Source organism: Alosa pseudoharengus, unplaced genomic scaffold, assembly GCF_046254945.1.
Source record: "Alosa pseudoharengus isolate Yale_2024_CS ecotype anadromous, Long Island Sound unplaced genomic scaffold, YU_APseudo_1.1 YU_APseudo_1.1_scf_5, whole genome shotgun sequence".
NCBI classification, from domain to species: Eukaryota; Metazoa; Chordata; class Actinopteri; order Clupeiformes; family Clupeidae; genus Alosa; species Alosa pseudoharengus.
Window position 1 is genome coordinate 38,056,839 of NW_027468837.1, and position 12,500 is coordinate 38,069,338.

The window sequence follows — 12,500 nt, forward strand, 5'->3', positions numbered from 1 at the left end:
TTCGATCCCCACCTGCTTGTTGATCTTTTTTATGATCTTTTTGGTCGCTTTGTTCAGCACACCACGGGGAACATGTAGAGTTATCTACTGATTAGCGCTGTTACAGATAATGAGGTCAGTGTGTGGCTTTGATTAAGAGGGTGTCTGTATTGACTGTCCCTCTGAGCAGGGGAATTTCTGGTCCTGTAAATAGCATCAGCTGACTGCTGACTGATGGATTTGCATGTTTTCCATGGGCCTGCCATCAAATGCACTGAAAAAGGAAAGATGAATACAAACAAGGCGTTTGAAACTGAAATGGGATCGGGAGCCTTGGCATTGGTATTGAAGATGTGGAGCTGCATTTCTCGGTGTAAATTCCTCTTGCACATGGCAAGATGGACGGCATTTAAGGGGTCCAGCGGCTAAGCGGCGAGGCTCGAGGAGATTCGGCAATAAGCACGCTTGATTGTCTCCCATTCACTCCCTCGTAGCTTCCCCCCATTAAGCCTTTGTCCTGCGTATCGGTCCATCTAGAGCCTTATTTGGGCTCTACGTCTCTCCTCTTTGAGTCTACTCGTGTGTGTGTGTGTGTGTGTGTGTGTGTGTGTGTGTGTGTCTTTGTCTCTATCTCTCTGTGTGTGTGTATCTTCCTCTCCATCTCTAGTGCTCTCTCATCCTTCTCTTCTCTGTGTTCTTTCATTGTGCCCTCTCTTGCTCTTCGTTTCAAACTCCTAATATATTTCTGTGTCTCTCTATCTGGATTTGCCCTTCTCTCACTCTATCCCCCATATCTCTATCCCCCATTTCTCTATCCCCCACTTCTCTCTTCCTCTTTCTCTGATTTGTCCCTCCCTTTCCTGTTCTTTCTCTCTCCTTTGGTTACTTCATTTGTTTTTTCTCCATTTGTCTCTCCATCTCCATCTCATCCTTTGTTTCCTCTCTTCTCTCTCCCCTGCTACACTCTTCCTCACGGCCTCTGTCTCTTCTGCTCTCTCCCTCTCCCTCCCTCCCTCTCTCTCTCCATTTCTCTCTGTCTCTCTCCCTCCCTCCCTCCCTCCCTCCCTCTCTCTCTCTCTCCCTCCCTCCCTCTCTCCATCTCTCTCTCTCCATCTCTCTCTCTGTCTCTCTCCCTCTTGGATGGCCACAGCAGCAGTTGGAGCGTAAGGACAGCCAGGGCAGCTCGCAGCACAGCACGTCCAGCCAGCGCAGCGTCCACGCCAGTGACTCTCCGGCTCGCGCCGCCCAGCACCCGACCAGCGAGACGGCCGCCCCTCCGCCCCCGCCACCCCATGCCCATCCCCCCCCCGGCCTGCCCCCCCAGGACCCGGCGCCGCCCGCGGCCGACGGCACCGTCCAGAAGAAGCCGGACCCCTTCAAGATCTGGGCGCAGTCCAGGAGCATGTATGAAAGTAGGCGTAAGTAATTATGTTTTGGTGGAGGGTGCATGCCGCTGACTTCCTCTTCCTCCTCCTCTTCCTCTTCCTTCCTTCTTCCGGGTTTGTACCTGCCGTTATACTGGCTAACACTTTGACTTTGTGATTCATGTCTGCAAAATGCACTGTATAAATAACAAATAAAGCTTATTTACTTGCTTACTTATTCACTAGCTTAATTACTTACTCACTAGCTTACTTACTTACTCACTAGTTTACTTACTTACTCACCAGCATACTTACTTCACTATTTGGTTGCTGGTGCAGCTGTTAAAGCATCTGCCACTACTCCTGTTTCTCACCTGTGGGGCTAAGTAACTCCGTCTGAGCTGTGGCAGCGGGACGCTCGGTCCAGGTGTGATCTCGAGTGGGGCTGCAGGAGGCCGTTTGAAGTGAAGGGCAGCGGCCGATGTGGCGTCTTTGAACCGGCCGAGCTCTGATGTAAAATGTGAGCGCGGTCAGATGCCGCCCGGAAGAAAAGGGGGACACGTTCACACCGACTCGGCAGTTCATCACCTATTTTTGTCCCTTCGCACCCCCCACCCCCCTCTCTTTCTCCTCACCCAAGTTTGTGCTCTTTATATGTGGATGTGTCGCCCTTGAACACCTGCTTTCCACGCCGCCATTAACGCACACACACGCATCAGTGCTCCTTTTAAAGCCCCATTTGGGCGAAAAAGAACCCTGTGTGTAATTGGAAGACGGGCGAGACCGCAGTGCTTGTTTACATCTGGCTCTTCAGTAAGGAGGGGAGCGGGTCTCCCTAATTAGCAGGAATCTCCCAGAGCTGTTATCAGGAGATCAGGAGAGTGTTATCAGGAGAGTGTTATCAGGAGATCAGGAGAGTGTTATCAGAAGAGTGTTCTTTCAGCCACCAATTCCTTCCCTTACCACCTCCCTCTGTGCACGTCACATGGTGCTGTTCTATTATTGAAGAACCGGAACGAGGCAGAACCGGGGTCCAGTACTGCTACTTATAGTGAGAGTTTCTGATTTTTTTTATTTTAAGGGAACATGGAGAATAAGAATGAGTTTCTTATTCTCCTACTCTTATTCTGAAAGAGAGAGATGGGAGTCACCACCACCTTCTTTTTTTCGGTTTTGGTGGACTTTTTGTGCTAAAGGCAAAGCCAAATGGCAGCCTTGAGATCATTTGTTGAGGCAGAGCTGTGAGACAGATGAGATGGAGAGAGACCGATGACCTGCCACAGTCTCCTATAGGCCTGAAAGATCTGTTGGATGGCTCGCCAAACTCCCACAGGAAGGAGAGCGAGCTCTTGAGTAGTGGCGGAAAGCTCCGTTAAGAGTCTGTTCTCTAAGTGAGTTTGAATTAAAGGCCAGGGTACACCATAATGCACTATTTGGTGACTTCTCTGCAATCATTCCAAGAGCTAAATGAAGATGGAGTGATCTGGGAAAATTGCCCAGCCTTTGGTTTCCCACTGGCAGCCATTTTGTTTTGCTCTGGAGTCATGGACGCCACTGCCCCTGGTCCTCATGTTCTCTCTCTCTCTCTCTCTCCTCTCTCTCTCTCTCTCTCTCTCTGTGTCTCCATCCCTCCTCCTGCCTCTCTCCATCTCCTTTGCTCTCTGTTCCTTCTCTCGTCCCTCTCTTCCTCCTGTTTTCTCTCGTTCCTTCTCTCGTCCCTCTCTTCCTCCTGTTTTCTGCACGGTTGTCTGGCATCTCTCTCGCTCGGCTGGTCTTGCGGACTGCACAGCGAGCGAAACTGCCCCGCTCTACCTGAGTGCCGGGCACTCTCCGGAAAAGAGTAATGGCTTCTCACCACATGCTTAATTGTTGATCCACTGAACAGATTGCAGCCCAAGCTGCTCTACCTCCCCAGCTGCCCCACGCTCTCTTCCCCCAGCGCTTCGCCATCTCCCCGCTGCCCCACGCTCTCTTCCCCCAGCGCTTCGCCATTTCCCCACTGTGGAGCACTTGTGCCGGGACACACAGGGTGTGTTCGAAACGGGTAAAGTTGCTGCCTTTTAAGATATCTAACTGGGGAGCAAGGCAGCAAGTGCGGTTCGAAACCGAAAAAACTAATTCTGCTGCCTTCTAAGATATCTTAGAATTCGGTCATTTTTGGAAGCAGCATCGATGCACACTTCATGCTCCCTCCTACCCATAATCCCTTGCGGCAACGTCTGAAACAGCTGTGAAAGGTAAACAAACATGGCGGATGACATCGGTAATGGCTGCTGAATCTGTTTAAAATGTCATTTGTGTGACCTTATTTTGCTTAGATTTGTAGATTTGAGATGAGAAATAAACAATTTACTATCTGATTATCCCATTGTTGTAACCATTAATAGCGTCTGGTCTGATATATCTGCCGGCCGTAAAACTAATTATACCGTTAGCCTGCTAGCTTACGTAAGCTCATTTAGTTTAACGTGAGGCCTTTGCTAACGTCATACCGTAGTGTTAACCAAAGATTCTAGAGTGCTACGCTCATTTTTAAAAGATGCATTTAATCTAAAGTCATGTCTAGTGAGACAGCTCTCTATGTAGGGAGGCAGCAAAGTCATGTCTAGTGAGACAGCTCTCTATGTAGGGAGGCAGCAAAGTCATGTCTAGTGAGACAGCTCTCTATGTAGGGAGGGAGCAAAGTCATGTCTAGTGAGACAGCTGTCTATGTAGGGAGGGAGCAAAGTCATGTCTAGTGAGACAGCTCTCTATGTAGGGAGGGAGGCAGTAGGCAGCTGTCTTCCGTTTCAAACAGACCCACAGTCTGCCTCCCTCCCGTCTCCTCCCCACTCCCCCAGTGCTTCACCATCTCCCCGCTGTGGAGCACTGCCTCCCCCTCCCCCTCCCCCTCCCCACTCCAACTCCCACCCACCCACCCACCCCGAATTCTGGACTCCATCGCCAGCTCCTCTCTCCCTGGTGGTAGATCCCCATGGCTCCAGAGCTGCCAGGGCCTGTAAGCCAGAGATGGCTGTGCTCAGCCCTACTTAGCCTCGTCCTGATTTCCCTCTGCCAACCCGTGGAGGTGAGGCCATGAGCCGGAGAGGCCCCTCGCTGCTAATACAGCGCAGACAGGCAGCCTCCTCTTCTCTGCAGGCTTAGCGCTGCTTTTGGAGGAGGAGAGAGAGAGAGAGAGCAAGAGAGAGAGAGAGAGGGGGGGGGGGGGTAGCTCCCTTGTCACTTGCCCTGAGTGATGTGACATGAAATGGATCATGTGTTGCTCGTCCTCCCTTCCTGAACCTCCACCCCATCATCACAGAGCGGCTGATCGCCATGGCGCTCTGGAGAAGGCAAACATAGCTCTGCATCGACAGTGTCCCCGTGGCGATGCTACTGCGACTCCCGCTAATTAAACAAGTCATGTGGAGCATCACAAGACAATACAGGATCCTCTCCTCTTGTTCTCCCGCTAATTAAACAAGTCATGTGGAGCATCACAAGACAATACAGGATCCTCTCCTCTTGAGCGTCGCAATACAGGATCCTCTCCTCTTGAGCGTCGCAATACAGGATCCTCTCCTCTTGAGCGTCGCAATAAAGGATCCTCTCCTCTTGAGCATCGCAATACAGGATCCTGTCCTCTTGTTTCACTCGATTAACGAGTGCTATGTAATCATCTGTATAATAACCCTGTGCGAATTGCTCCACCCCTGAAGAATGTAGCTTTGCCAGCAAAAAAATAGATTTTGTTATTATGAGTCATTGAGGTGGCATTTCATATCCGAGTCCTATCGCTTGTGTCCTGTTTTTCTGTGCACCTGGGCTGCCTCGTAGAGAGTGGGGAACATTGAGTCGGACTGATTGAATTCCTGATCGATGGAGCCGAGACTCAAGGCCTTATTGAGGTCGTGTCTGATTGGAACGAGGCGAAGGAGCTGTCTCTGCGGTCATGGCCACTTGGCCGTTAGATCCCTGTGTCTGCTAGTGTCCCTGCACTTGTTGCCACTCCACAGGATGCAAACGGGGACGTGGAACTTGGGTGCCGTCGCTCGAAACGTGTTGGACATCCTGGCCTCCAGAAGTAAAAGTCCTGCCACAAATGTGTTAACCATTAACTGAACCAGCTGATCATAAATAGTACAACTCTTCAGCCAGATAGATGGGCTGATCACTAAACCCTAATAGAAGGAATAGATGGCAGGACTTTTGTGGTCTGTAGCTGGGAGGTCCACCTCTGGTTCTCAATGTGTTTGTACTGACCGTATGTCTTGTGTCCTTTTCAGTACCGGACTCTCAGGAGCAAGACATCTTCCTGTGGAGGAAGGACACGGGCTTCGGGTTCAGAATTTTGGGAGGAAATGAACCCGGGGAACCAGTAAGTGACCTACGTAATCCACCTCTGTCCAAACCCTTCTTGCTTGTTCAACTATAGCAAATATATATATTTTTCTCTGCTGCTTTCACAAGTAGCCATACAAACCTTATGTAACCATCTCAAATAGGTTTGGAGTTTTTGATATTTTAAAAGCCATTTTCTCTCAAAGAGTGAATAATTATCTCTGTCATTATCTCTGATGGTGTACCCAACCTATCGATGATTGCCTTTGTTGTCAGAAAAGACAGTTTTCTTTCCAAATTGAATAGACCATCCTATGTACAGACTTCACTGACTTTTTTTTCACGGTACGATCCATTTTCTTGGCTGTTGCTGCACACCATATTATTGCCCTCATTTTTTGGCAGCAAAACATTTGGCCAAGGCAAACAGTTTTCTGTCGCTTGTTATCCTCTTTGATGTCCAGTAGTTCAGTTTATCAGAGAGAGAGAGAGAGAAAAAATATCTGTCAGACCACCCATATCTCAAGCAGTCCAAAAGCAACTTTCCCCGGCCTTTTCATGTGCTGCTTCGTGCAGTGCAGGGTGTGATGTAACACAACACACAAGCACCCGAGAGGTTTGCTCATTAGGTGCTAGTTTTGCTGGCAGCCGCACAAAGGCTTGAAGCAGACCACTGAGATTTGCTTGGATGAGGTGCTCTCTGTTTCCCCTGCAACGCCATGGGACGATCATGCCAGGCACTGAGCCAGCTCGCTTAAAAACAACAACTCCTCTCCTCTGCTCCGGCTCCGCCTCTTTCAGATCTACATCGGCCATATTGTGAAGTACGGCGCGGCTGACGAGGACGGCCGGCTACGCTCCGGGGACGAGCTGATCTGTGTGGACGGCACGGCGGTGGTGGGCAAGTCCCATCAGCTGGTGGTGCAGCTCATGCAACAGGCCGCCAAGCAGGGCCACGTCAACCTGACCGTGAGGCGCAAGTCAGGTTTCGGAGGTAAGAAAAGACACCAACACACACAAGTCAGGTTTCGGAGGTAAGAAAAGACACCAACACACACAAGTCAGGTTTCGGAGGTAGGTAAGAAAAGACACCAACACACACAAGTCAAGTTTCGGAGGTAAGAAAAGACACCAACACACACAAGTCAGGTTTCGGAGGTAAGAAAAGACACCAACACACGCAACCTTATGCCCGTGTAAAACCCTTTAGTCGGACCATATTGGAGCACTTTTAAATGTTCGTTGAAGCTGTTTATAATCCAAAGTAAGGTGCATTGCAGTGATTATAAACTCGCACACACCTTGCCAGGTGAACTATCCAGAATCACCAGTGGTGCTACGGACCTGGGTGCTGTCGCCATGGCAAAAAGCGAGCCCGCTGCTGACGCCATGAAAAATTGGTACATATTAGCATTGTGGGAACTCAAAGGCCGAGTTTCCGATCCGGTGCATTGTAAAGCGCCGCATTATGCAAAGCCTGTAGAAGCGTGGCTTTTCTCTGGCATTTGCGTGGTACAGGATAATAGGTGTTATTCACTGGCGCTCGTATTAAACTTTTTCTTTTCGTGTGAGATTTTTTTTCTTCCTTCTGTCCCTTCGCTACGTCTCCAACGTCCGTGATGCTCAGAGCTTTTAATAGAATCCTGAATAATGCAGTATGTGATCTAATTATTCTCTCCTTACCAGACAGATTTTATTTAAATGAGACGTCTTACTGTAGCACATGTTAATGGGAGAACGCTGGAGTCTTAGTCCTCCTAATTATTCTCTCTACAGCTGTCAGTTAACTATGTAACACTCCAAGAGAGAGAGAGAGCGTAGGGCACCTCGCAGTGTGCTTGGCATATTTCATTTTCTCACAGCTCAAGCAGTGGAAATCAAAGCGCACACTGAGATTTATCTTATCAAGGGTCTAGGAGATGAAGGGGAAATGGCCGATGAGGTGCCCCAGCCTTGAGGCAAATAAATAGCCGTCCATAAACCTGATTGAAGGAGTCTTGGACCTCTGCCGCGCCCACAGAGTTGACGAGGAGGACCAGACAGAACGACAGGACTAGTTCCCACCGAGCTCATAACGCTAGTCCATAAGCGGCGAAGACCCCAGCCTTTTTTGATGCATCCTTCTTTTTCTCCACTCCTTAAAACACGAACATACTGTAGATGGTGGGAAAATAGGTCAGAGCTCTGCAGATAGCACAGCCACATTCCCCCATAGACCTGCATGTTGTTATCGCAGTGTCGTCTCGTCTGGTAAGGCAACAGCTTCATGTTTGAGGCTGCTTTTGAAAATGTTCTTCGTTGAGGGCTGAAGCTAGAATCATGTTGTAGTTGGTGTAATCACAATATGACAAAAAAAGCAAATTACTTGACACCGTGAAATAAACATGTTGGCTACCTACTGTACATTCTAAACAAATTTGATCATCACTTCTCCATCTATATTTTTCCACCCATTACTTACTTTTATTCTTTCATTGATGCTCATCTTAGGTACATTTCACTGTGCAGGGAACATATATTTCTATTGCTTGGCATCTTTACTTGGTTCACTCATAAACATACACATGACCTGATATTTATGTACTAATGCACTATACCTTTTACACTATATGTGTACACACACTACAGGCTACTTTACCATCCGTTTATCCAACCCATTTTCTTGTGTGTCTCAATCTATGTTCCTGGGAAAGTTAGTTTCAAATCCATCTAAGCTTCAGTTAATCTCTCCGGCAGCTTCTCTCCACTCTCAGTGTCTCTGAACTTAAACTATCATGCGAAAAAGGATCTCATTAGCAAAGAGAATTATAATAAGATTTTAGAGAACTCAACACTTATGATTATTTTATAGCATTTGTTTGCTCATACTGTACTGTAATTCATGCTGTAGGCCTATTCCTTGCATTCGAATATAAGTACATTTTGATTCTGTCATTTTTCTTCTGACCTAATGAGGGTTTCAAACACACGCATCAAAACCATGCTAAGCACAAGGCTAAATGAACTTGTTATTAATTTTCTGTTACACAGACTTCTCAAACCATCCATTTTTTGCCCAAGTGCTCATTCAGTCTCCACTCTGGAGAGTCCGCAGGAGCCGAGTTGATATTTTAAGACGTCTGTTTGCCTGATGTTGGAAGTTCAGATTCAGATGGGCAAAGAATCCGAGGCGGAAGAGAGAGAGATCAAGTCGCAGTTCATTTCTAATTCTCCGGGACTCTGCTATTATGGTGGCCATGTATTGCACACTGGGTCACTGCCTCAACACCTGAGACACAATCCATATGCATTTGTGGAAGGTGTTAGGGGGTGGTATTGTGGAAGGTGTTAGGGGGTGGTATTTGTGGAAGGTGTTAGGGGGTGGTATTGTGGAAGGTGTTAGGGGGTGGTATTGTGGAAGGTGTTAGGGGGTGGTATTTGTGGAAGGTGTTAGGGGGTGGTATTGTGGAAGGTGTTAGGGGGTGGTATTGTGGAAGGTGTTAGGGGGTGGTATTGAGATGCAGCTTTTTAACGTCCTCTTCGTCATCTCCATCTTCCTCAGTGAAAGTGGACGGTGAGGTGCCACCGTCGCCCGCCTCGTCCCACCACAGTAGCAACCACGCGCCCTCGCTAACCGAGGACAAGCGCACGCCGCAGGGCTCCCAGAATTCCCTGAACACGGTCAGCTCCGGCTCGGGCAGTACCAGCGGCATCGGCAGCGGCGGCGGAGGAGGAGGAGGGCCGGGGCCAGCAGTGGTCAACACGGCCGTGCAGCCGTACGACGTGGAAATCCGCCGCGGGGAGAATGAGGGCTTCGGCTTCGTCATCGTCTCGTCTGTCTCGAGGCCCGAGGCGGGCACCACCTTTGGTAAGATCATGACGCACTCTTGTGTGTGTACATACACACACACACACACACACACACATCCAGACAAACAATGACATTTTCTTCAGTGCAGTATAATTCTTAGTCTTCGTATAAAGAAAAGAATGAAAAATTCATACATTTTGCATTGATTGTAATTTCGAAGTTGAGGAAGGTTTTATTAATGTAATTTCCATGTGAGTGGTGTTAGCCACACACACACACACACACACACACACACACACATACATGAACACAAAAATGCACAGTCACAAACCCATTGAATCGGACGTTCTTCCAGCTCTCTCTCTCTCTGCATGGCCTGGTGTCCTCCACTGCATTACTGTACTGTCCACTGCAGCTGAGCTCTGTGTTGGACCTCTGGCTATTTGTAGTTTGGCTTACCTGCCACCTTCACTACACACTGTCTGTGGGAGACTCTTTCTGCCCCTTTTACAAGCTGTGGGTTGTGGTGCTGGACTGGGCTCTCACTTCGTAGTTCTTCTTGTATCAGGACCTTCACTTCTCCTGTGATGAGAAACATAGACAAACAAGAACTTATTTAGAAAATCGGGGGGAATGATATTAGAAGGGTGAAGTGTCTATGCTCCGCAGGTGAGTTTTTTTCCCCCCTCATACATCTTGTTTGCTCGACGCATTAAAAATCACACACTCCTGATGACATCAACACAAGCTGTGAAAGCGAGGGCGTATCGCGGAAGCCTCTGTAGTTGTCGGTTTGAGGCTGAGGTGAAAGCAAGCAGAAGCAGCTTTATATAACGAGAGGCCTCAGACACTTGGGCTCTCTGATGATGTGCACCATAGGCAGAAAAGACCGGCGGGCTGAAGCTCTCAGTCTGTGTGTGTGTGTGTGTGTGTGTGTGTGTGTCTGTGTGTGTCTGTGTGTGTGTGTGTGTGTGTGTGTGTGTGTGTGTCTGCATCGGACTTCAAGCTGGCTCCTTGTCTTTGAGGCACAGCTAGCTGGAGCCACTTGTTAAAACTGTAAAAGAACCCTCTGCCAAAACAGATCTAATGTCTCACAGTGAGTGCAGAGGGAGGTAGTTCTGAGAGCATGACGGGTATAACAATGTTATTTTAAAACACTGTCATTCCGTGTTGCTGAGTATTGTAGCATGGTCCTCCCATACCGAGCACACACTGATACACTCATACACTCATACACTCACACACTCACACACTTAAACACTTACCTAAGCAGTAGACAGCTTGATGTTTCAGTACTGTGTGAGTGTTTCTGAGTGACTGCGTTTGGGTGGGTGTTTTAAACATGTTGCCTATCTGTTCTGTCAATCAGTCCTTTCTTTCGGCCGGTGTGCAGGTGGGCTGTACCTAATCAGTTTGCTTGGTGGCGTTGGTGAACTAACCCTTTAATATTCTGTTTCCTTTTCTCTTCTTCCTCCTCCTTTCCCTTCCTCTCCATTTCATTTCGTCCTCCTTCCTCCTGTCCCACCTTCTCCTTTATAAAAAAATCATCAAACACACACACACACACACACACACACACACACACTGAAATGCTGGTGCTGAACAAAGCTGGAAACGCATGTGTGGCCATGCCCCACAAAATAGGTCGCATCATCGAGGGCAGCCCAGCTGACCGGTGCGGCAAGCTGAAGGTCGGCGACCGCATCCTGGCCGTCAACAGCTGCTCCATCACCAACAAGTCCCACTCGGACATCGTCAACCTGATCAAGGAGGCCGGGAACACCGTCACGCTCCGGATCATCCCAGGGGACGGTGAGTCCGACTTCTTCAGAATTCGACTTTTGGGAAAGTGGAGAAGGGAGAAGTTCACATGCAGTGCAAGTGAAGGAGGAAATATTCCTATTTTCTTTCCACAAGTCACGCATTTAGGGAACTGATTTCCATGTATTAGTCTTTTCTCTCCACTTAAGAAGTGTGTGAGTTAGGGAATCTGTCGACTCAGCACAGAATTCATAGTAGTCGCTTGAAAATGTTGGGAAAAGGCTGAGAGAGAAAGAGAAGAGGGAGGAGATGTAGAGAGCCATCTGGACGCTCAGAGGATCTCTATATTTGGAGAACAGGAAGTGGTTTGGAGACAGTGCATTGGCTTCCCATGTATCCAGCATTTAAGTTGCATAACCAACTACAGAATAACAACATCTATACTTGGGCTGTGGGACCTGTGAGACAGCACAGATAAGGAGCTGTGTGGATAACGATGGCTTGGCATGTCACTCTGATGGAGATCAGGGATGAGACGGACATGGAGTGTGTGTGGTGGTTTGGAGGGGGGGGGGTTGTCATGTGCTCAAGTAGCTGGCCTGTCTGCATTTAAAGCTGAGGAGAACAATTCATCTGTTACACCACACATTCATGCCTCTACTTCAGCTCAATTAACACACACACACACACACACACACACTTCTAATCTTCTTTGAAGACTGTGAAGATGCCAGATTAAGCCTAAAAGACAAGTGAAACACAACAATGAAGTTTGACGCACACATGGATGCAGACACACACACACTTAAGAGCAACATAATCAACTATGTTTGCTGATTTAAAGACCCACACACATACACAGTTAAACAACATAGTTAAGTTTACTCTTTACGGATGCGCACACACAATTATACACATACAGCATAGTCAACAAAGCAGGCTACCCTTTACTGAATCATGCAAACATCACACACACACACACACACACACACACACACACACACACCATACACACACTCACCGCATCCTTTATACACAGTGCTTGCTGTCGAAATGGCCTTCTACTCCACTTTAATTAAAACAGGAATTATTCAGGGGAAAGTTGGAGAAGCCAACGCTCTAAGACTTTGGAAGAGTTCCATTTTTGTAGTTCTCTTTGTTTCATGTTTGAAATGCCTTCATGCCTTTCATGCCTCTCTCCTCTATTTTTCCTCTCTCTCCCTCTCTCTCTCACTCGCTCGCGCTCTCTCTCTCTCTCCCTCTCTCCCTCTCCCTCTCTCCCTCTC

The 12,500-nt window shown here is 48.2% G+C and overlaps 1 protein-coding gene across 6 annotated transcripts in view; it reads left to right on the top strand.

The window, feature by feature from the left end:
- magi1b (membrane associated guanylate kinase, WW and PDZ domain containing 1b) overlaps positions 1 to 12,500 on the top strand; it is a 132,508-nt gene that overhangs the window by 109,541 nt on the left and 10,467 nt on the right. For 3 of the 6 annotated variants that reach the window (XM_076268852.1, XM_076268856.1, XM_076268855.1), the window contains 5 exons: positions 1,130 to 1,397; positions 5,609 to 5,700; positions 6,465 to 6,657; positions 9,205 to 9,510; positions 11,098 to 11,265. In XM_076268852.1, the coding sequence (XP_076124967.1) occupies positions 1,130 to 1,397; positions 5,609 to 5,700; positions 6,465 to 6,657; positions 9,205 to 9,510; positions 11,098 to 11,265 (1,027 nt within the window). The remainder of the gene's footprint in view (positions 1 to 1,129; positions 1,398 to 5,608; positions 5,701 to 6,464; positions 6,658 to 9,204; positions 9,511 to 11,097; positions 11,266 to 12,500) is intronic. The other 3 variants (XM_076268853.1, XM_076268857.1, XM_076268854.1) reach the window with 2 other exon arrangements.